At 44.1% G+C, this 22,340-nt stretch overlaps 1 protein-coding gene across 1 annotated transcript in view; it reads right to left on the minus strand.

Annotated features, from left to right (window-relative positions):
* The window catches only part of LOC119170540 (sialin), a 29,698-nt gene extending 10,019 nt beyond the window's left edge, over nucleotides 1-19,679 (minus strand). Inside the window, exons 1-9 of the mRNA XM_037421729.2 lie at nucleotides 19,427-19,679; nucleotides 19,085-19,287; nucleotides 17,804-18,037; nucleotides 16,182-16,365; nucleotides 15,029-15,162; nucleotides 11,325-11,468; nucleotides 10,347-10,479; nucleotides 8,291-8,446; nucleotides 4,108-4,193 (exon numbers count right to left, since the gene is read on the minus strand). Coding sequence (XP_037277626.2) covers nucleotides 4,108-4,193; nucleotides 8,291-8,446; nucleotides 10,347-10,479; nucleotides 11,325-11,468; nucleotides 15,029-15,162; nucleotides 16,182-16,365; nucleotides 17,804-18,037; nucleotides 19,085-19,287; nucleotides 19,427-19,676 — 1,524 coding nt within the window. The 5' untranslated portion in view covers nucleotides 19,677-19,679. The remainder of the gene's footprint in view (nucleotides 1-4,107; nucleotides 4,194-8,290; nucleotides 8,447-10,346; nucleotides 10,480-11,324; nucleotides 11,469-15,028; nucleotides 15,163-16,181; nucleotides 16,366-17,803; nucleotides 18,038-19,084; nucleotides 19,288-19,426) is intronic.
* Between the last annotated feature and the right edge of the window lie 2,661 nt (nucleotides 19,680-22,340).

Below are 22,340 nucleotides of genomic sequence, written 5' to 3' on the forward strand. Positions count from 1 at the left end.
GTGCCCCATTTCGGAAAGTCCCTCAGTTGACGTTGTCCTTTCTCGTGGCCCATCTTCATCTCTTGGGCATTGCCAAAGTATATGTGCCATATCAGCCTGTTCGTGCGCGCACCACCGGCAGCCAGGTGACGAGTGCAGCGTGGGCCATAGATTGGTGAACATGCCCATTGCAGCCTTCTTAGGTTTACCGCCTGCGACCTGTCCAGGCACACATGGGGTTGCGGAAATTTCTTCCGGTCTTTCCTATAGTGCTCAAGCACGTCGTGGTATGTAGCAGGAAATTCTTCTGCATAGCAGTTGGCGCACCTCTGTTGCCTTGCCTCTTCTGCCCCAAATTCATTTGAATTTATGCCTCGCTAAAGAATTGTCAAGTGTCTTGGGATGTTTACTCGGTGTTTAAATTGCGTAACTTAGTGTGTCAGCTTTCCCGCTAACCTGTGTCGCCTTAAGATAAAAGTGTTTGATCAACATGAATAATTGATAGGTTATTATGTGCCAAACAAGGTACCATTATGAGACACATCGTAGTGTGCGTAAATTTGACCGCTTGGTGTACATAAATGTGCGCACAAATATAAGTACACGGGTGTTCTTTGTATTTAGCCCCATTGAAATGCGGCCACCACGGCTAGGAAACCATACCACGCCCTCGCGCATAGCAGTGCAACACCATACGCGCTATGCTACCACGGTAGTTTGCTTGATTGAAGTCCGCATCATATATACCGTGCATTGAGAATACACAACACAGAGCGAAAAATTCACACAGTTCTCTTTGCCTGTATTTTTATAACTGCAGAAGTGGGAGGCGTGGTATCAATGCAGCACATTGATACTGCCTTCTGGGATACAAATCCCAGAAGGCAGTCACAAAATGTTGACGAGGGAATCGCCATCACAGCACAGCACTGTCTCTTTGGCCCCATCAGCATATATAGGTGCAGAATACTTGGCGGAACTCCTCTCCGTTTTCTAGTGATTTCCAGTGTGAACAACCTTCGGACCAATTTTTTTTTTTTAATCTACAGCACAGTATTGTAATGGCTTCTCGAGCTGTTTGTGCTAAAATCAAGCACGGGAAGAACGCGTGCGCGTGCTTCCACCGCAATACAATGCAAGTGGTGGTCGGGGCACAAGTGGCTGAATTGTGTCGCTACTCGTCATGAGGTGCTCTTTTTCGGTGTGCCACCTATTCAGCGCTGGTCTCCCATAGTTAGTTTAGCTGACATTCATTCAAGTGGGAATTCACTGTATACTGAACATCCTAAACATGCCATCATATAGACGTGCGACTGTGCTGTGTAGCAAGAAAGTAGAATTTAACTAAATTGCCCACAATCAACAATTTAATATATATATATTTTTTGATGAGATGATGTGGGTTGAACATTCAGTGAGTGACTCACAAATAAAGACGAGATCATGCATTACCAGTTACCATAAGTCACTACACAGCAAATGTGTCTCAAGCTAACAATGTTAGCCTGCACTTCACCATTAAGTCGTGAGCCACAACGTGATAATTCCAGCGAAAACACCAAATATTTGCAATAGTACACACTTTCCAGCGCTCTTCCATGTTAACAAAAAAAAAATGCACTCCTACGACCACACAAGCGAAAAATACAAGATACAACATGGTGCAATGTGGCCGTAACTGGCCAAAGTGTTACTGGAGATGCGTGTATCCCTTTCCACCTGAGCTATTCGTAGAATAAAACAAAACTTTTTTTGTGTTCTTTTCTAGCAAACAGGCTATCCAAAGCATGTAAAAAGATGAATGAGACAGTAAGTACAATGGTTTTTACAGGAGAACCATGTCAAATATACTGGGCCATAAGACTTCAACGTTTCACTTATGGTTACACACATTCTTCTTTTTTTCTTGATAGAATGTAGTGTTTTGTCCTGTGAGAAGGTTAACTGTCCCATAAACCACAGCAGCGGTTCGTTTGACCTCAAGCAAAGGTTTTGTGTGGATATCAAGGTTTTGTGTGGATATCTGTCCCTCACGATATTCAACAGCATGAAAGTTAAAGTAAAAAAAAAACTTGGGTGGGAGTGTGCCTGGCCTTCACGAACCTATTTCTCCCAAAGCACCTTTTCACGCTCTCATCATGGACCCTTTTCCTTTTCTTTAATGCCGCACGGACTCGGGGAAAAAAAACAAAAATTGACCCGCACACGTGCCTCGTGTCCTCCTCCTTCAACGTCGCTCCCTTCTTGCACTAAATGCTCTTGGCAAACTTTGCAGCTTGCTCCTGTTTCGCTTCTTTTAGGGGCGAAGCTCCTTAGGGCGTGGGCTGTGCGTCCCCTGTAGCCTGTATGTAGCCACCTCTAGTTTAGTTCTTGCAGTGTTCACTAGATGGCGGTACCGTCCCCTGTATGTAGCCACCTCTAGTTTAGTTCTTGCAGTGTTCACTAGATGGCGGTACCGTCTCCTGTATGTAGCCACCTCTCGTTTAGTTCTTGTAGTGTTTACTAGATGGTGGTACTTGTAGCTGATGATGAAAAGATGCAAGATGTTATAAACTAGAAAGCGGTACTTGTAGTTGATGAAAGACGCGAGATCTTATAAAATACGAATGATGTCACATATGGCGCGTGTCATTGGTTGAAGGCAATCGTTCGATTTAGTGCGGCGACGTACGCTAGGGGGAGCGTTGTAATAAAATCCGTTTGCTGTTGGCGTGCGCTCGGAGTCGCCGGATGGATAAGGCTGCACAGCGGAGAGAGCGCAAGGCGGCAGCAGCGCGCGCTCGCAGACAGAATCCCGATGTGCGAGCGTGCGAGGCAAGGGACATCGCAAGCCATCCATCATCTAAGAACAAATAAAAGTTGATTTGTGTATATACACACACAGCGTTTCTCACGTCTTTACATGATGATCGACTGGGCGAATTACACGGAAGATTCACAGTTTACCGATGAATCCCTCCGGAGCTTCGCCCATTCATCATCATTCACCCCGTGAATATGCCGTAATTTTTTTTTTAATGTCTGGGCTAAGAGATTGGCACGTGATGCTCCCTTCTAATTTTACTTTTTTTCTCACCATGCTTAGGATGATATCCACTAATTGCTTCCTGTTGTCCAGTACACTAGACGTGATTGCCTTCTCGCTAGGCTTGCACGAATATTTGAGCATTTTTAATATTGAAACAAATATTAAAATATTCAAGTTTAAATTATGATTCAAATTATTGAAGATTTTGAACTATTCAGAATAAACGAATTGGTGCATATCAGTCCGCATGCAAACCTCTTGTGAATGTGGTTTCACTGCAGTGAAGGCCTACTCTACCATGAATACACTTTTTCACACACAAAAAAAAAAAAGTTGGCACTATTGCAAAGCTCCACTTTTAAAGTTAAACTAACATATCACCCTCCCATTGATTCTTCTCTTTTTAAGTTTAAAATCTTGGTACGCTGGCTTGTGTGCTCCAAGTAAATTTAAATTTTTTATGTATTTTACAGATTATCACTTGAATTCTAACGAAAGCCGAATCCCACTTATATTCAAAGTTGCTTCCCCTTCTGTTGAACCAAAAAGAATTACATTTGCATGTGTCTTGCTTCAAGTTTAAAAAAAAATGGTGCTGGTTAGGTGGCTCATGACAAATGTGCTCATTTTTCTTTATAATATGTGATGTATACTATCCGAATTCGATTCAATGTTATTCAAACCAAATCACTATTCGCTTCGAATTCACTTCGAAGCTAAACTTTACTATTAGCACAAGCCTACTTATGGCATTGCAAGCAAGCATCCGATTCCAAAGGCTACCTCTTCACGATAATTTTTCAAGGAGACAAGCTAGCACATAAGATTTAGGTTATTTGAATAGTGCGATGATAAATCCTAAATCTTCGCCTCTACTTGAATGCACTGAGCACACGAGTTCGCTTGCGGATGACACCACTGCTTTGAGGCATCTCAATAAGAAAATGCAGCAGAGAGACAAAGCACATTATTGCTCGTCCCTCAGAGAAGCTGCAAAAGTGGCTTCAGTTTTTATTTTAGTTTTTCTTGCTTTCCTGCAGCGAATTTTTTTTTCCTACGTCCTCTACACTGGTCGCAGGGCCAGAAAGAGATACACTTACATTGTTTTCCGTTAGGTATCCAACCACAAGTGGCGCGAAAATGCCGGCGGTATTGGAAATGCAGTTTGCGAGCCCCATGACAGCACCTAATAAGGCAAAAAAAAAAAGAAAAGGTAAAGACAAGTAAAAATGGGCTCTTTCCAATCACTCTATATGCATATTGCCACACAACAAGTGGGGTATATGTGCATGTGCACCCCACTGCCAAAATCATTATTATTATTATTATTAGGGGTATTATATAAAGCATCTAGCGACTCTAAAAATTTACCAGACGCAGTATTGGAAGCGACATTTTACTTTTTGGAGCAGATTTTGGAGCAGAAAAAATGTAGCTTCAGAGCAGCTATTGCTGTTTTTTGAGCACATGGCGCAATATTAATAACAACTCCTGGAGTCTAAAGCATCATTTAAACATGTCGTAAATATTCATAAAGATATTGTATGTGCAATAATCATAGCCAATTGCAAGAAAACAAGTGATTAAGCAGATGAGTGGTCGCTAAACACTAAGTAAGATGAGCTTCCTATATTTAAAAGGTCAGTACTTGCGGCACGAATGACATCAAAGCGATAAAGCTGAGCACCAAATTACAAAACTATCACCAAAGTAGCAGCTTAAAATTCGTACGCATCAATTCTCACATTTCAAAAAGATAGCCAGCATAAAAAATTAAGTGAACGCTACTTATATAATACACCAGGGGTGCAATGCAGGATGGCCCGAGCTTCTCGGGCAGCAAAGCTTGCTCTGAGCACGCTTGCGGTGATCGTGGCATGAAAACAGTGCAGAGCACGTAATAGCAGCGCTTATAAAAATGGCTACACGAACATGCGTGACGTTGGAAACGCATGTGGGACATTTACAGTGGTTATCAAAGAAACACCGTGCACAAGCACGTCAGCGCCGCCGCTCACTCAACATTTTAGCAGTGCAGCGACGTCAGCGTGATTGTCGTGCTGTTTTTTCGCCAACTCAACACGCGCCTCCCACAGGTGTGTTTGTGGGCGTATGTCCTCTTTCGCACCAGTTCTTTCGTTTCACCTGCAGCATGGAAATTTCCACTTTCAAAGACCACAAGGGTGCACACGCAGCACTCTTGAGCTGCTCGTTTTGCTCCTATCAAGTATTGCGGATAAATGTACGGACAGGTGGTCACCAGGGGCGCTCGCAGCTTGTCGACAATGTGGCTGTGATTGGATACGTCCTGAGCGCGGTTAAATTGAATAGGGACGTTTAGAATAATGTTCGCAGGTGTTGCAGACGTTGCTTTAGTTGTGGCTGCCATACTAGCTTTAGAATAGCATTTGCTCCCCCTAGGGAAAAGTCTAGGGACTTTCGCCCCGACTGCAATCCCAAATGCATGAAAGCTACACACCGCACTTCGAGGGCCTCGGGGGCCGCGATTGCAGCAAGCTATTTCGGATTTTCTGCGGGCGGGCCGTGAACACAAACAGATGCGCATTGGCAGCGACCGCACCCCAAGGGCTCGCGGTGCACTGTTCTAAACCTCCCTTATAGTAGCCACATGGTGACATAACCTTTACATGCATGCGTGCATAGTTTGCGCGATAAAGCTGGTACATGAACTATGCGCTAGCTGGCTTTGCGGCGTGAGCACTGCTCCTCGGTAAGGGCAAGAGTGGTGGACAAACTCAACATTTGCCGGGGGCGTCTGTCAATCAAACTGATGGACGCATGAACTCGGATACAAACTCGTTGATTCTGAGAAGGCCCGAGTTCAACTCGTGACTGTGATGGTGCCGGTGTGACTGTTGAGCGTTTTATGCGGTGAACGCTACACGGCCACAGAGTGAGAGCACCCCTGCGCACATGCAATGCGCTTTTTATTTCCCTCTATCTGTGCACTGCGCTTCTCTTGAAACGCCAACTGCATGTCACAGCGGTCGTGTGCAGCGCGGACCGTGTGTCACTGGCACGCCGGTGCGCGTTTCTTGCAGTGCATTTTGGAGTGTTCCCATGCTCTTGTGGGACGCAGACAGCGTTCTTGTCGACGAGCACCGCTTGAGAGAGCTCAGCTGATGGGCGTCTCTTGCACTGCCAGTCCCCAGTCATGACAAGGTGCACTTCTGTCCTAAGTGGAACGACCAACAAATGAAAGAAGATGCCTCTGGTTTGAAAACACCGCCCAACTTAGTAGACCGTCCTTGACACGATGACTAGCTCCATCGTAACCAATGAAATGCAGCGCGCTGAGGGGTAGATTTGACTTTCTCGTACCGTTGGCTCGTTCATAAGGGGGTGTCGGCAGAGCTCGGGAAGATCCCGAGTTTTATGAACTCGGGTGAAACTTGGCCTATTCTGCATAGTGCCCCAGTTCTTGTGGCATTAATGAGGTAAAAGTTGATCTAATATTAAATTTAGTCGGTCACACAACAAAGTCATCACAGCAGAAGTTAGTAACCATTATTACATCAAATCATCATCATATACATTTCACCAAAATAATCTGCTTGTCAGAATCAGATATACAGCTAAATCAGACATATATAGTAGTACCATAACTTCTGGCATTGCTAGTACACTCACGTGCAGCCAGTATGCAGTTAGTAAGCAAGCTGTATACTAGGATCATGGTACCTGTATACGTCTTGTTTTGGGTTTTGTGTGAGTGTGCTGAACGATCATACAATAATTGTTCATTGTTTTCTGTTACCCGATACCATTTCGGAGCAAGTTAGGAGCAATTACTAACACTTATGACACTTCGGAGAAGCACGTAGCAGCATTTCTCTTTTGGAGCAGCTTGGAGCAATTGGAGCGGCACATTCATCGCTGCCAGATGTGCAGCCACGCAGAAGTTCATCAGAACAGTCTACTGCAGACTTGCCAAGCCACTAGACTATACTGCCATGACCATGCACGTACAGTGCTGTTCCTGCAGTTCCAGTCATTACTGGAGCTATCTCACAGTCTTATTTGAAAGAACACTCGCCTTTTATTAACTTCCTGTACTGCGAGCCCCCCACCCCCATCTCATCACCCCTCCTCACTTTCCATGCATATTCCAATGCACAGTCAATGTGACAGACATTGCTCAGATTTTTGCTGACGTTATTACTAAGCACTGCGTCAGACCACAAGGTACTGTGTCAGACCACACAATGCAATGGTGAATCAGATCAATGCAATGCAGAAAAATCAGATCCCACTATGCAACAAAGACGACACGATATTGAGATGATGCAAAAGCAACAGCTCAGCACAAAGACAAGCAAAACATGGTGTGGTTATCTGACCATGGCAGCCAGGCTTTGAGCACAGCTTAAGCGAAGAAAAGATAGGGTGTAAAGAAGCACTGCCTAGAGAACACAGTCAGAGATCAAATTTCCCGTTGACACTGAGAGGTGTTTACGGTGCAGGGGCCAAATGCGGCCGATGACTTTGAGCTACAGCAAGCGCATCTGTGACCTAGGCCGATTGTCTCTGTTTATGAGCCAAGCAGATACATTGGAACCCCAGCAGACATACCCAAGTTACGTCAGTCGACTCGTCACTGTTACCTCATTTGCCTCGCAATGTCTTTGTTTATATATACCAATTCGTATTGTAGATAGGCCTTTATTTGTGTTTACTTGTAAATTATTTTGCAAGCAATACCTGCTATGTCTACAGGTATGCCTTTGACAACGCAAAAGCAGTAAAAATATTTGTTAGCAGATCATTCCTTTCAAATGAGACATATTTAGAAAACCTTTTTGTAGTGGAAGATTCGATAACCCTTCAATTGTGGCGACATTTCACATTATACACATTATAATCACATAGGACAGATAAGAATGCCAAGCACCAAAAGCAAACACATTTTATAAGTTTAAAAGAAGCCAAATGTTTTGTTTATGTCTTTTATTGACAGAAACACCAATTCTACTTCCCTGTCATCACCACTGGTGCAGTGCTGTGTGTGGTGGTGTATTTGCGGCAATGTAAAATGTAGCGAGGCACTTCCAACAAGAGCATCTAATTAGAACTCAAGTACATTAAATGTTAATTATATTCCTTATTCTTTTCAACTGAAGAAAGACTTGTATCAGAATGATAACAATATATCCACCATATACATAGAACGCAAATAGTTTCTCATACAAAAGCGAACTGAGAAAACATTCTACTACATGATTAAATAATATTCACAGAGTAAAAAAGCGACGTGTCACTTGCCAGCAAAATCAGGTGCAAGGTCAATGGGCAAGACAGCATCACCACCATAGAGAACACCAGCACACGTGTTGGAGAGCAGAAGCATCACATAGGCCGCAACCCAATTGCACCGAGCAAACGTCAATCCAACAAGTCCGACACTAACTGCACAAAGACCTGCAAAGCAGGAAGGGTTCAGAGTGTAAAGAAAAATGAAACAATCTCGAGTTAGGCAGAAGGCATCACACTCCCGTGACAGTCACATGAGCAGGCGCTGTATTTACAGTAAAACTGCAGTTCTGTCACTGTTCTCTCAGTTTAATGCAAGCTAAAGACAAGTTTGGAGTAAGTGAGAGGGCTCGAATTGTAAAGGAAATATACAGTACTTCAAATATTGACAGGACCCATGGCCAATGAATATGCATCATTCCACTTTATTTTTACACATGCCACCCAAACACGCTCATGCCTTGATATGTATCTCGATGATTACCAATCCACGTCATAATGTGCACAATAATTAAAAGCCTACATAAACACCCAAGCACCAAAGACATTTTTGGTAGGTGCAAAGCTTCCATTTAACTGGAATACCACGTGCCAATGCACTTTGCAATAATCTTCCCAAAGTCATCATCACAGCCACCAACCATGACCATTATAATAAACAAATGAACATACATTTTAATACTGTATAATGATTTCACTTCTTTTTCATTGCACACAATTTGAATTAGGCCTGTAAAGAACTTCTAGGCCTGAATTAGGCCTGTATAGCCCATTGCTGGCTATCTTTCGGCAAGATTCTTATATGACAGTGCAAAAATCCTCTCCACCCTTAGTTTTTTATGAGATGCGAAGCAGCTCTTTGACTAGCCTGTGTAATGCTGTCTGTCCATGTCTCTGTGCCAGTGAGTCGCAGATGTTGGGGCGATGTCAAGTAGGTCACGCCTCCCCTCGCACTGCATGGTGACAGCACTCTCTCGTTCGCCTTCCAGCCCTCCCCGTGTGTCACCTCTCTCTCGCTTCACCCTTTTCACCGCTCGCAACATTTGAGTGAACATTGAGTGAACACTCTTTAGGCTTGTTTATTTACAATGAAGAGGACGACAGAAAGCGAAGCTTCTCTTCCCGCTAAAACATGCGCTGAAGCGGTTTGACCTAACCCGGCCGTGCCCGGCATTACGAGGGTTAGCAGAGCCGATCGTGTTTGTGAATTGCAACATGGCGCGAGCGAGGGAAGCCGAATGCAAGCATCGGCAGTAGAAGACGAACGACACTGACGAGGTACGAGTCAAGCACGCCGATCACGTTCGACAACGTCAGCAACATCTCAAAAGCGCCGCGCGCCCAATGGCAAAGTGCCCGCCCGCAGGCACCGGGCTCCGCCAGCCAATCGAAAGGCGACCTGGAGAGACGATCTGGAACTTCTGGAAGACACTCCTGCCCCGAGTGCATTGCCGTGCACATCGGTGACGTCGCAATCCTCACGTTGTGCCTCGCTCCCAACCTGCCGAAGGAATGAGTTCAGCGCTGTCTGGAGGAGACGCTGGCTGATTGCGGCGAGGCGTATCAACGCACACTTTTTATAGTAGCGGGAGACTTCAATATTGACGTCAGCGGAAGAGGAGGAGAATGGCTCATCGATTACATGCACGACGTGCGCTCGCTGAGGTGCGTGTCAGTGGAACGGAGACTACCCACCATGATAAGGGGAACATGCATAGATCTGGTCTTTGCCAATTTCGACATCGAATGTCTGCAGGAACCTCTCAGCGTGCACTTCACCGATCACAAGGCCGCGGTAGTCAAGGCAAAACGCGCCAGCTCCGGTCCAGCACCCATGTTCACTCTGAAGACACCAGCCATCACTTCAAACGAATCTTCCAGCACTCGCCGCAGCACCTGCATTAGGGCCGTTAAACCCGTGACGCCACCCGTGCACAACACTGCTGCTTCGCATCCCATCAGGGTTCCCTTTGGGAAGATGTCCTTCATATTTTATAGCAAGGATCTCAGATGTGAAGTAGCAGTAATAATTGCGAAACCAGGTAAATATAAACTGTTATCAACATACCTACGCCCTCAAAAGTCTTTCTTATGGCAGTTACACTGAGGACTTCTTTCTTGCGAAGCCTGTCAGCCAGACAGCCACATAGAATCCCGACAAACGCCTGGCCCAGGTATATGCTGGCATTCATATAACCATTCTAGAATGAAAAGTTGTAGCATGTAACATACTTCAAAGAAACACCAAAAGTAGAGTTGAATAGATGGATTTACTCATTTAGAAATCTACCACCTTTTTCTGTCTGCCCGTGCACAACTTTGTGGCACAGAAAATTGCCATTGAAATGCAGTAGTAAGGAAAGCCGAGCTAGTTGGTACGAACACATTGCAGAATAGTGCCAATAACAGACAAGGACACTGGTGGGAGAGTCGTCTTAATTGCCTGTGTCCCTATCTGTTATTTGTGATATTTCGCAATGCCTTTGAAAGCATGCTGCTCCTGAATTTGAGCTGGACACACAGAAATTAACAAGTTGGCGTTATCCATATGTGACCCTCATGTCGGTAGCTAGCTTTCCGTAATTGAGCCCTGACATCATGACAAACAGCACAACCCCAAAATAAATGGCCCTGCAGCAGCTCAGTTTTCAAAATCTTCCAATGATTCATATTTATGCAAGTCTTACCTCTTTATCTAGCTCAATTTATTACAATCAATGGCCAATTTTCGTATGCGCAATTTTCACAACACATCTCATAGTTAGAGTGTATTAGCAGCACAGCTGCATATTTCATGGAGCCAACGTACAAGCACATCTGAAATCTCGCACGCTAAAACCCTTCTCCACCTGATTTTTATGACTTTCCTGTTGTGACAGGAAGTCTTAAATTACATTTATCACCACCACCATCATGCTGATTATTTTGCTAATGTATGGCTAACAGTCACATGATGGAGACACTTCAATAACGACATGCATTGATGAATGTTACTTTATTGCATGATGCATGCGAGGAATCGAAAGATACGGTTAGTGGCACATACCTTTTGAATATCAAAGTGTAGCACGTTAGAAAGATAGCTCGGAAGCTCCGTGAGCAAGGTGTAAAATGTCCAGCTTGCACAAAACTTGACAAAAGCACAGAGCCACACTCCCCTCGATGTCAGTATGCTAAGCCAGGGCACAGGCTGTAATTAAAAGAAAAAACTATTCATCAACTGAAAAGAGAAAAACTGCCTGCCCTGGCCATGCACACATGATATAAAATGCAGTTGTATAAAATTAGTGCCATTGACGTACAGGGGCACAGTCACAGTTTATGCCCTTCGTATATAAAACATGACTATTTTCCATTAGTAGAATTCTCTGCTGTTGCAACACAACAATGTTGTGCATACAAGGTCTGTTAAAAAAGTATCCGACCCTTGGTGAAAAAAAAAAAAAAAAAACTGGCATAATTGGAGCTTTGGAAACCTAATTTTCCTCAAAGTAGTTCCCTTGGGACTCCACACAGTTTTCTGCCAAAAAAGTCTGAGCCAAGTGTGAGGCATATGCAGGAGTATGGTCGTGATGGGTGCGCCAGTTTCCATTTGACCACAACTCAGGTTTCTTACGTAGCACACCATCACGTAGGTGACAGAGGACATCCCTGTAGTACTCTTTAATGATTGTTTGACCCTGCAGTGGGTACTCATGGTGTACCACACCGTGGGAGTCACAGAAAGCACTCAGCATCACTTTGACGTTGCTGTGCACTTTGTGGACCTTTTTTGACCTTAGTGACATGGAATGCTTCCACTGTGAATACTGGAGTTTGGTTTCCGGGTCATACCCATACACCCAAGACTCATTACCAGTGATAATGGTGTTCATGAAGAAAGGGTCACTGCTAGTAAAATCCAGCATGTCCAGTAAGGCTTCAACACAAAGTTGCTTTCGCTCCACCGTGAGCAGTTTTGGCACGAATTTTACCGCAACTCTCTTCATGGCCAAATCTTCTATCATAATGGAATGCGCACAGAAAGTGCTTATGCCCACCTCACCCGCAATTTCCCAGATAGTCACACGACAGTCCCAACGCATCACCACAGCGTTCACTTCGGCAATGGCCTGGTCATTTCGGCATGTTGATGACCGATTGGAGCGTGGCTCGCTCCCCACGAATATGGGACCGTCTTTAACCAGATTGTACCACTTCTTAATCTGTGTGAGGCTCATAGCGTCGCCACCGAAAGTCGTCTTGATCTTTCGAATGGTTTCCACATGGCTGTTGCCCAGTTTCTGGCAAAATTTGATGCAGTAGTGCTGCTCCAGTCACTCGGTCATTTTCCTTGCAATGAAAAACCAACGAGAGCACTGCGCACTAGCTCACTCAAACGCTGCATCCCAACGACTGATGCTATTGGCAGGCGGGGAAAAATTCACGCATGCGCACAAAGGTTCAAGGTCGGCTAATGCAAGCGTGCTTGTTTCAAATCCATCAAGTACTCGCAAAAAAAAAAGGTAGATACTTTTCTAACAGGCCTCGTGTATTAGAAAAATAATAGAACTTCGCGTCCGGATCATTACATGCTAATTATGCCTCAACCAACGGGAACAATTTTCCGTCACATTTGCATTCTGGCTGTCGGCCAGGGTCCTGCAGCCATGTCACGAGCAACCTAAATTGATGCCACGAAGGTTGCTCACACTAATTAGAAGAGCCAACATTCACAGGGCAAATGGCTTGCAAGGTATGGGGTAGGTAATGGTTTCAACATCAGTGTCTCAGTAGCAGAAATTCACAGGCAACAAAACCTGTGATCTTGTAGGCCATGTAATAAGGTTATTTGCGCCGTACTTTGGCTAAATCCCCCCGTGATACCAAATTACTTTTGTATAAAACGTTGATTCGCTCTATTCAAGAATACCCATCTGTCGTTTGGTACCCTCACAAACAAGGTGACCTAAATATCCTTGATAGCGTTCAGCGTAAGGCCATCCGCTTCATATGCCGTAACTACAGCCACAACTTCTCACTAACACAGGCTCTGCAATCACTGAACATTGTACCATTACATTTTCGTTATTGCATCGAATCTTTAAAACTATTATATACAGTCATCAACTCCTCTCCTGGCATCTTTGGTCGTAACTGCATCGTATTTATGGAAGAATATTGCACCCGCAGCTCCCACATCTTGAACATAAAGCCTTTATTTGCTCATACTAACACATTCAAATTTAGTTTTTTCCCACGTACTATAGACCTCTGGAATTCCCTATCGGGCTCATCCACTCCTGCTATAACTCATCCACTCCTGCTATAGCCCTGCATTAGAGCTGCAGTATATTCAAATAAATAAAACAAATACATAATATTATTTGCAGGGGTTTAACAACCCAAAACCATGGCATTGCCGTGACTGAAAGCTGGCAGGATGGACGAGGACAAAGAAATGACGAGCACGAGCAGCAACTACGGTTCAGATCTGAGGAAGACGACGTCGAGTCTTCTGCTCTTGTTTTTCGATCTGTGATTGCATACCTTGTTTTTCCTTGTCTCACCGTGGTCCTGTCTCCTGTTATTTCCACGTTGCAACAATATGATTATGAGAGACGTAGTAGTGGAGGGATCTTGAAATTCCACCGCCTGGGGATCTTTAAAGTGCACCTAAAAAGTACGCAGGCCTCTAACATTTCGATTCCATCGATAATGTGGTCGCCGCGGCCGGAATTTGATCTCCCGATGTACGGGTGAGCAGTCGAGCACCACAAAAACTAGACCACTGTGGCGGGTGTAAGCTATTTATGAACAAGTGCACGGACAATTTGCTGTATGGAAAAAACAATGTCAAACCCATCTATAAAAACCACAACTTGAGTTTAGAACACTGAAATGTGAGGATCAAGCTATGCCAGTAGCATGCAAAACAACAGGAATTATCAAACCTTCTGGCCTCACAAAACTCCACCAGCTTTTCCAGAATGCCACACAACCGATAACTTGTTTGTGTACTTACAGCGTGAGGAAAATCAGAATGAGGAAATGGGGAGAGTGTTGCCTCTCTTCAATGTGAGCAACAACAGTACAAACACGAACGCATCGACCCATTATATATAATCTCACAGGCCATCACTACAGAACTTTCGATAATACATAGATAAACTAGTGATACACCTCTTCTCCCCCTTCTGGCCGCTACATGAGCTGCGCAATGCACCAGCTGACTGTACTGTGCATGCTTTAAGTACCGTGCACCGTAAGCAACAAATGCACACCAATCAAATACCGCAGAAACAAAAGCCTGTTTCAGATCTTGAATATCAAAAATGTCAAATACGCTAGTCGCACGGTGAAACGGCCACCAGCGAACCAGTGGTGAGGCTGAGCCAAAATACTTGTGCAGCCCACCCACAGCTGCCGCGCAGAAATGCCTCGCACTCATAACAAAACACTCGTCGCGCATTTCCTTTACCAAGCCAACGCAGTTTAGTGGCAGATCAGCATGTATGAAAACTGAGCCACCTGAAAGCCAGCATACCGTGAGCCACAAATAAAGCATGCCTGCTATTGTTGTTTGAACAGCCACTATCTTCCATATCTGCTTGCAACACTGCTGCATTCATACCTACACGAGTGTTACGAACTACACTCACGAGCATGAATTACCATCACTTCAGGCGCTCTGTCACTGCAAGTCCGAAAGCTTCATGGTGTGCACCAGGCAACGAGTTTTCGGTGCCCGTACATCCTAATTACGCTCACCTTGTGCACCGAGAAGATGGCGTCTCGAGAAGTAATTATATGGTATTTTTCCTCTGCTGAAATGAACTTGTGCTTTTCAGGACTGCCAGAGGCAAGGAGGATCCAAAATATGCACCATACTACACCTAAGAGGCCTGGAGAGAAAAAACGTTGAAGGCAAATATAAACAGGAAAGTTTGATGTGGTGACCCCCAGGCGCATTTATTTTTTCAAAAGCTGGGGTACGTTCATTATTAATAAGGCTGCTCATTTAACCTCAGTCAGGAAAATGGCCACGCAACCAGCATCAAACAGAAACGTACCAGCATCATACAGAAAATGCAGAACACACAAGTTGAATAATGGAATTTGTGGCACACAGTTAGTCCAAATGTGATTGCCACGCGTGTTACTTTGATCATACGTATTTCACCCGCAAGGAATGTTTGCAATGCTCGGAGCTCTAAACTGCAAGGTTGTTCCGGACGGCGTTACGAACTTTCACCGCTACAGCAAACAACCTGATGCCATCACACCAAGCGCCTTAAGCCATTCTATGCATGTTAATAAAACTGAGGACTTCAGTTTTGCATGCTTTATAATTGATCTTTCGTATTGCACACATTTTTATGTTCTGTTTTAAGCATCGGGGCGATGCTACTATCAGAGAGAGGCATTGCCACGCAGGTTATTTTGATGCGTATTCAGATTTCAAATGTTTGGCAAAGGCCGCCCTGCAATGTTTCAGAAGCTTCACGATCATTTAAGATCATTTTGTTAAGATAGCACACAGGACACATATGATACAGTATAGTCGAACGCTTGCACAAGCACCAGCAATATCACTGGAATGTTTGGTGGCTACTGTTTGAAATACAACGAGTTCTGCCGATGATCAGATTAGCGATGGCCGATGTCCTGTCCACCGCTGTCAGTGTAGTGTGTGTACTGCTTGTAGTTTGAGTTTCCATTTCTCGGGCTCAGGTTCACCCAAATAAAAAAAGTTTTGTCTTAAAACCAACGTCAGCTGCTTTCTACAATATTATGACCAGCGACAGTATCATAATATTATACAATTAGTCTTTTGAAAGCCAAGACTTGGTTCTAGGGTAACAAGAAGAAAAATATGTGTTTCAAGCTACATGTACAGCTGAGCATAAAAAGCTGCACATACCTGTGAGATAAAAGACAGATGGCCAGCCTCCCGCAAAACCATGCTTGCAGAGCACAGCTGCTAGGGGTAGCGTGACCACGGTACCCAGAAGGCTGCCAATGTTGCTCACGCTGGTCATCATACTTCGCTCACCAATTGGTGACCACCGGGCAAGCAAGGCGTACATGGACGGGTAGGTCACGCCCTGCACAACGATCATACCACCCCATAATAAACCCTTCAGAAAATTCAGTCAAGCAACATGGCTCTTCTGCCATATCTTGTTCACTCGTGCGAGCTGTGTGTCCCAGCGACACCGATGAGCCTTTCCTGCAGCGCACACGGACACCGCTTGCGTTCCTGCAGGACATGTATTGTGTTTGGACGGTACGCTAATGAGCACCCCTTGGGTGAACAAGACATGGCAAAAAAAAATGTGTTTTCGGCTTTGTTCGATAGATGGCGCTGGATTTCGAAAAAAGTCTGTACAGAATTAAAATACATGAAACCCTGGAGTGGGAACTTTAAATAAAAGAAAAATTCTGAGTGAAAAACAACAATGTCTTACATTTGCAAGTAAAATTAACACTGGTACAATGACCAAAGCTTTTCACTGGACAGCCTGATTGCAAGTGCCAAGCCTCGCATTTGTACAGCTTCAACATGTTTTTTATTTTTTTTATTCACAATGTATATATCTTCTTGAGTAATGCAGACTTTCAACATTTCGAATAACCATCACAAACAGGTATAGTTCAACTTGTTTATGAGAGTTAAAGTGATGACTCAGGACGATATGTAACATTTAAATCATAACTGCCATCGTCATCTACGTCCACGGCAGGACAAAGGCTATGTAGAGCCACAACATACCGTGCCATAATCTAACACATTTAACTACGTATCCACACTACGTGCGGACTACCAGGGGTGCCATAGTAAGGAAATGAATGCTACCTGCTGGAGTCATGTACAATGCACTAGAAATCCTAACACACATGCTTTCACTGTGACCTATTTACTTGCACCAAAAACAACGGAACCAATCTTTAGACAAATCTTCTCTGTTAGGTTTCTTGCATTAGTAAACATGTCTCAGCAAATTCACCCCAACAAACTAACCCACTTCATATATTGCACGTATTAGGCCAGGCACATTAAGTCAATACATTATACCTGCTAGGCTGAGCTTATTAAGCTAACCTTCAGTGGGGTAAGGAAAGCAAAGGAAAGAAATCTGTTAAGGAGGGGAGAAGGTCACAGTGTGCAACCACTGCCTCGTTCAACCAGAGCATCTGTATCAAAAATAGCCTCCAAGAATAATCTCTACAACTAAGCAAAAAAATGTGGCCCCGTTCTTTCCCAATGCTAATTATATTTACATGCCAGCTGCTTAGTGCGATTGGAACAGAAAGTTTTTTTGGCAACGCTGCTATTTATTTCACACACTCTAGATTACTGCTTATCGAGGACACTCGACGCTACATTTCGCACCTTTTGAGGGCTGCAAATGTCACAAGATGTCGGTAAAAAGGGTGGCAAGAGCCTTTGGCACATGCACAATCAACTCAATACTTTTCACAAAGCTTAAGTGACTGCTCCTATCAACAAACGGTAAAAAAACTGAGGCAGCTGTTGGTTACCTCTGCTATTCCTTCAAGAACTCGAAGGACGAGGAATGCAGCAAAGCTGGCTCGCGCAACTAAGGCTGTGGCAAGCGTGAGAAGAGAAGTGACGCCGATTCCTCCAACAAAGATCCATCCCGGATCTATAACTTCGGAGAGCCAGCCTCCAGGGATTTGAGTCACAATGTACCCATAAAAGAAGGCATTGAGCACATAGCTTTGTGTTTCTTGGTCCCAGAGGAACTCCCCAATCTAAATGCAAAAGGAGAGAGACAGAAAAAAAATTAATTTGTATTAGTGATGCTGGGGCCTAGCAAACTAAACTTATAATAAATAAAAAATACAAGAGATTTTGACGGAGATGGGACACTGATTTTACAGGGGTTTAAGCTTGTGTGTTCCCATTTATATCAAGTAAACTAACCCTCGCCAGGCTTTCACATCATATATGTGAATCAATGCAGACACCTGACTGTACGTGAAAATTTCGACATGCTGGCCCGTTTTTGTGAGGGTGCCCTTTGTCGTACTTGGCACGGCTTAAGTTCGCTTCCACAATGCTCAGGTGAAGCCATTCTATACAAAAAGATAGTGGCAGGATAACACTCAGGGCAAAAGGCAATTGCAGTAAATTGATGTACAATAATTAAACACAGAGGAGAAGCGTGTACCTCCACACACAATCGTGCTAAACTAAGATGTTTCAACAGTGTTCAAACCTCTGTCAGTTTCCCTATTACCAATCATATTGTTGCTCTTGAGCTTCGTTCTTATGATTGACTCTCACTGACAGTTCTGTAGTGAAACGCAAATGGAAAGTGAATTACTCACTTTCAATACCCCTCAAATGCTTTCTGATTCTCATGTAGCTGTGAGCTACAAATTTTACGACTTCCAAGATCTGTTCTTACTTTGTGATGCGACAAGCAATATTTCTAGGCTTTGTCGTAGCTATGACATGCCATGCATAAAAAAGGGTCAACCAAAAGGGAAGCGGTTCCCTTTTGGTTGACCACAGCGTTCACTTAAACGAATTAACATTTATTCGTACGCTTTGTACGAAATTAGAAGTTTAACATAGCCTTCAGCCATGGGTAGTCCCACGGCAAAACGCCAAAAAGACGGGTTACCACCCGCAGAAGCTTGCGAAAGACGCAATTCATCACCCCAACTTATTTAAGTGTTTGGTACTCATTTTGTAACAAGTACGCACAAACACGTAGCACAAGTGCACGAGCATTTCATGCTAGCAGGGAAACAGATAAGGATAGAGGTGGAGAAAAAATGAGCGCTATTTACAGGAATGTCGCTTTGATTGGAGAGCGAAGAGCCACTGGCAGGCGAAAGGGGACACTCAGACGTCAACACTTTGCTCTGATTGCCCTGCGTGGCTGTGGTGTTGACCATGGCAATGATGGTCACACTGAGATTCACCCTCATGGAGTAAACCAAGAAAATGCCGAAAGAGATCATGAACAGCATGAGATGACGCACTTGAAGCCCTGCAACAACGAAGTTACGCAACGCATTCAAGCATCATCAGCTGACGAAAACGCACGGCACAAGGACAGGAAGAGAGCCCAGTAACGCAACCCGTACAAATGAGTCAGTGATGCATAGAAATGAATTTAAGCTGCTCACGTCTCCGTTGTGTGAGAACAGCGATGTTAGGAACGTCTTCTTGCGATTCCATCGCTCTTCGCAGATGGCCCCAAGAACGCTGAAACGATGCTGTTTTTACCTCGGTGCTGTTCAACTGTGCTTCCCGGAACAATCGCGCGCTTACGCGGCCTTGGACGGTTGTTTGGGTCTGCGGTACACACCTAACGTTATCGCACGAATCCCTAACAAACACATGCGTGCACTGGTAGCAGCAGTGGCAAGGTTCCATTTGGCGTTGCATAAGTTTGTTGCCAGACTTTGGGGTGGCTGTTGCCAGACTGCCGCTAAATTTGGCAGAAAATTTTTCTTCTGTAGTTGTGGCTTTTTCGTAAGAGTTTGGTGCTATCCGCGGTGCACTTCTTGGCTGAAAACTTTTCTCCTGTAGTTGTGGCTTCTCCGTAAGAGTTTGGTGCTATCCGCGGTGAATTTCGCGAGTGCATGAGCGACGCTGGCCGTTTTAATTAACGGAATGGACTGAGCCTAGCAGAAGTCGAGCGCGGCGCTGCTGCGCAATTAAGAGGCCGTTTTAATTCCGTTTTAATTAACGGAATGAACCGCGCATTACAGAATTCGTTTTCTTTACGGAATATACCGCGCCTAGCAGAAGTCGAGCGCGGTGCTGCCGTGCAATTAAGAGGCCGTCTCAATTCCGTTTTAATTAACGGAAGGAACCGAGCCTAGCAAAAGTCGAGCACAGGATATCGGCGAGCGATCACCTTAATCGAAGGAAAAGGTCTTTCACGTTGAGACGTGCAACGACCAAGTACGTCTCGAGAGGGGAAAAAAAAAGGGGGAGCGTTGCCCCTGCCTACCCAGCATTGTGAGTGTCCCGCGGAGCTGGGACAGCTAGCTGTTTCCTGCAACCATTGTACCTGAAATGTGGGTCTGCTCGTTTTTTTTTTTTTTTTTCCGGGGCGATTGTACGTGACGACTTACTGCATCGTGGGTCACCATAATTAAGCCGAGGTCCTTGCGAATTCCCCATCACTCGGATGTCGGCGGCCGCTTCTGTGCTGTTCCCGACTGTCTGTCTGGCGGAGAAGCCACAACTACAGGAGAAAAATTTTCAGCCAAGAAGTGCACCGCGGATAACACCAAACTCTTGCAAAAAAGCCACAACTACAGAAAAAACATTTTCTGCCAAATTTAGCGGCAGTCTGGCAACAGCCACCCTTCCAGTCTGGCAACCACTTATGCAACGCCAAATAGAACCTTGCCAGCAGCAGTAGCAGACCCAAGCAGACGTTTAGCAGTTCACGTGACCATGCGTTGATGGTTCTTATCCCGACGTGCTGGTGGCGCTAACAAACGTGCTTAACATCTATCTACATATTTATCCAGTATCAGAAAAGCGCCAATTTCAAACGGCGATGATAGCCACCCGACACACGAGCGTAGCTGCGGTGGCTAAAACGCAGCTACATATTCGTCATTGGAACACGTAACTGTTGAAATAGTTTACACTTACCACTGAGGACTCATTATTCATCTTTACAGAAACAAAGGATGAGCCGAGATAATATATTTGTCTCCAAGTGTGATCCAAAAAAAGAAGCTTTACTCGAGATTATTCAGTCTGTTCATTTAAAAAATAGTCGAAATGTTCATTATGGCATCATATTTTACGAGCCAATGCCCAAGTATCATCATTCAAATTACTTTAATTAGCTCATTATTTACGCGTTTTTCACGCTCATATGCATTACACTGGAGACTACTCTGCCATACTGTCACCAATGTTACACTAAACATTAGTTAAAAACACTGGTACTTTTTAATCCAATTGACTAAACTAATGGCAGATAGAAAAAGCTATAGGTAATCCTAATTAAGTTAATCTATCGGTTAACAGAAAACGTGCATGTTAAAATTTGGTATACTACAATGTATAAAAGTATAAGTTACAAACACATCATTAATTCTTCATTTTACAAAAATACCTAGTGTGCTTTAGGGAAAGAATCATTCAAACAAAAATTCTTGGTAAAGTATTGTTTGCGAAATAACCCTTATTATTTCTGTATTCACTGCAGAAAACTTGGAGAGAGCCAGGATTATATATTGCTGTACATAGAGTTCGCTGTCATTTTACCAGCCAACCATCACTATCAACTATTGCAAATTAAGAGTGACCCTGTTTCACTCAGCCGACTCTTCATGACATCCTGGTGCTTTCTGCAAACAAACACTTACCCAAATCCTAGGGGCACATCACATTATTTGCATGTATATACAAATAAATGCAAGTTTTGCCAAAAAAGGGCACAGGCTCAATCACATAAACTGGGATTTCTCTCGAGCGCCCACACAGAACAAAGCATATTGTCTGATAGAGAGCAGTGGGAGACCATGCAACACAGCTTGGATCTAGATGACAGACTCGAAAGAAGTTCGGCAAGACAAATATGCCGCCAGGGCCCAAGAGCTATTGCACAAGCAGCCTTCAACTATTGAAGAAGGAGCTTTGCCTCATAATTATACTGATTCACAATAAGGTTGCCTCTCCCTTCTTCATGAGAAGTGTGTTATTGTAACTGGTGAAGGCAGGTGCATTTTCATTCTCTCATTTGTCGTATATTTACTTACAGCATTAAGATAACTTTCAAAACAGCGATACCTTTGTGAGAATGTAGGTAATGCACATTTCATTTCAAGTTCTAGAATGTATGTGAAAACGTGCATTCCACTGAAAAGTAAAAACACATGGTGAGAATAAGAATTTCAGTACAGAAATAGATTGCCTTTGGTCCACATAATACAAATATTTTTTTGAGAGTGATGTTACATAAATCACAAAGTTTATCTGGCAGATCAATAAGATAATTTTGCTTCTAAGAAACTTTAGTGCAGTGTTCACTGCAGTGTTCTGCTGTGGACACATGAGAGACATGAA

Source organism: Rhipicephalus microplus, chromosome 2, assembly GCF_043290135.1.
Source record: "Rhipicephalus microplus isolate Deutch F79 chromosome 2, USDA_Rmic, whole genome shotgun sequence".
NCBI lineage: Eukaryota > Metazoa > Arthropoda > Arachnida > Ixodida > Ixodidae > Rhipicephalus > Rhipicephalus microplus.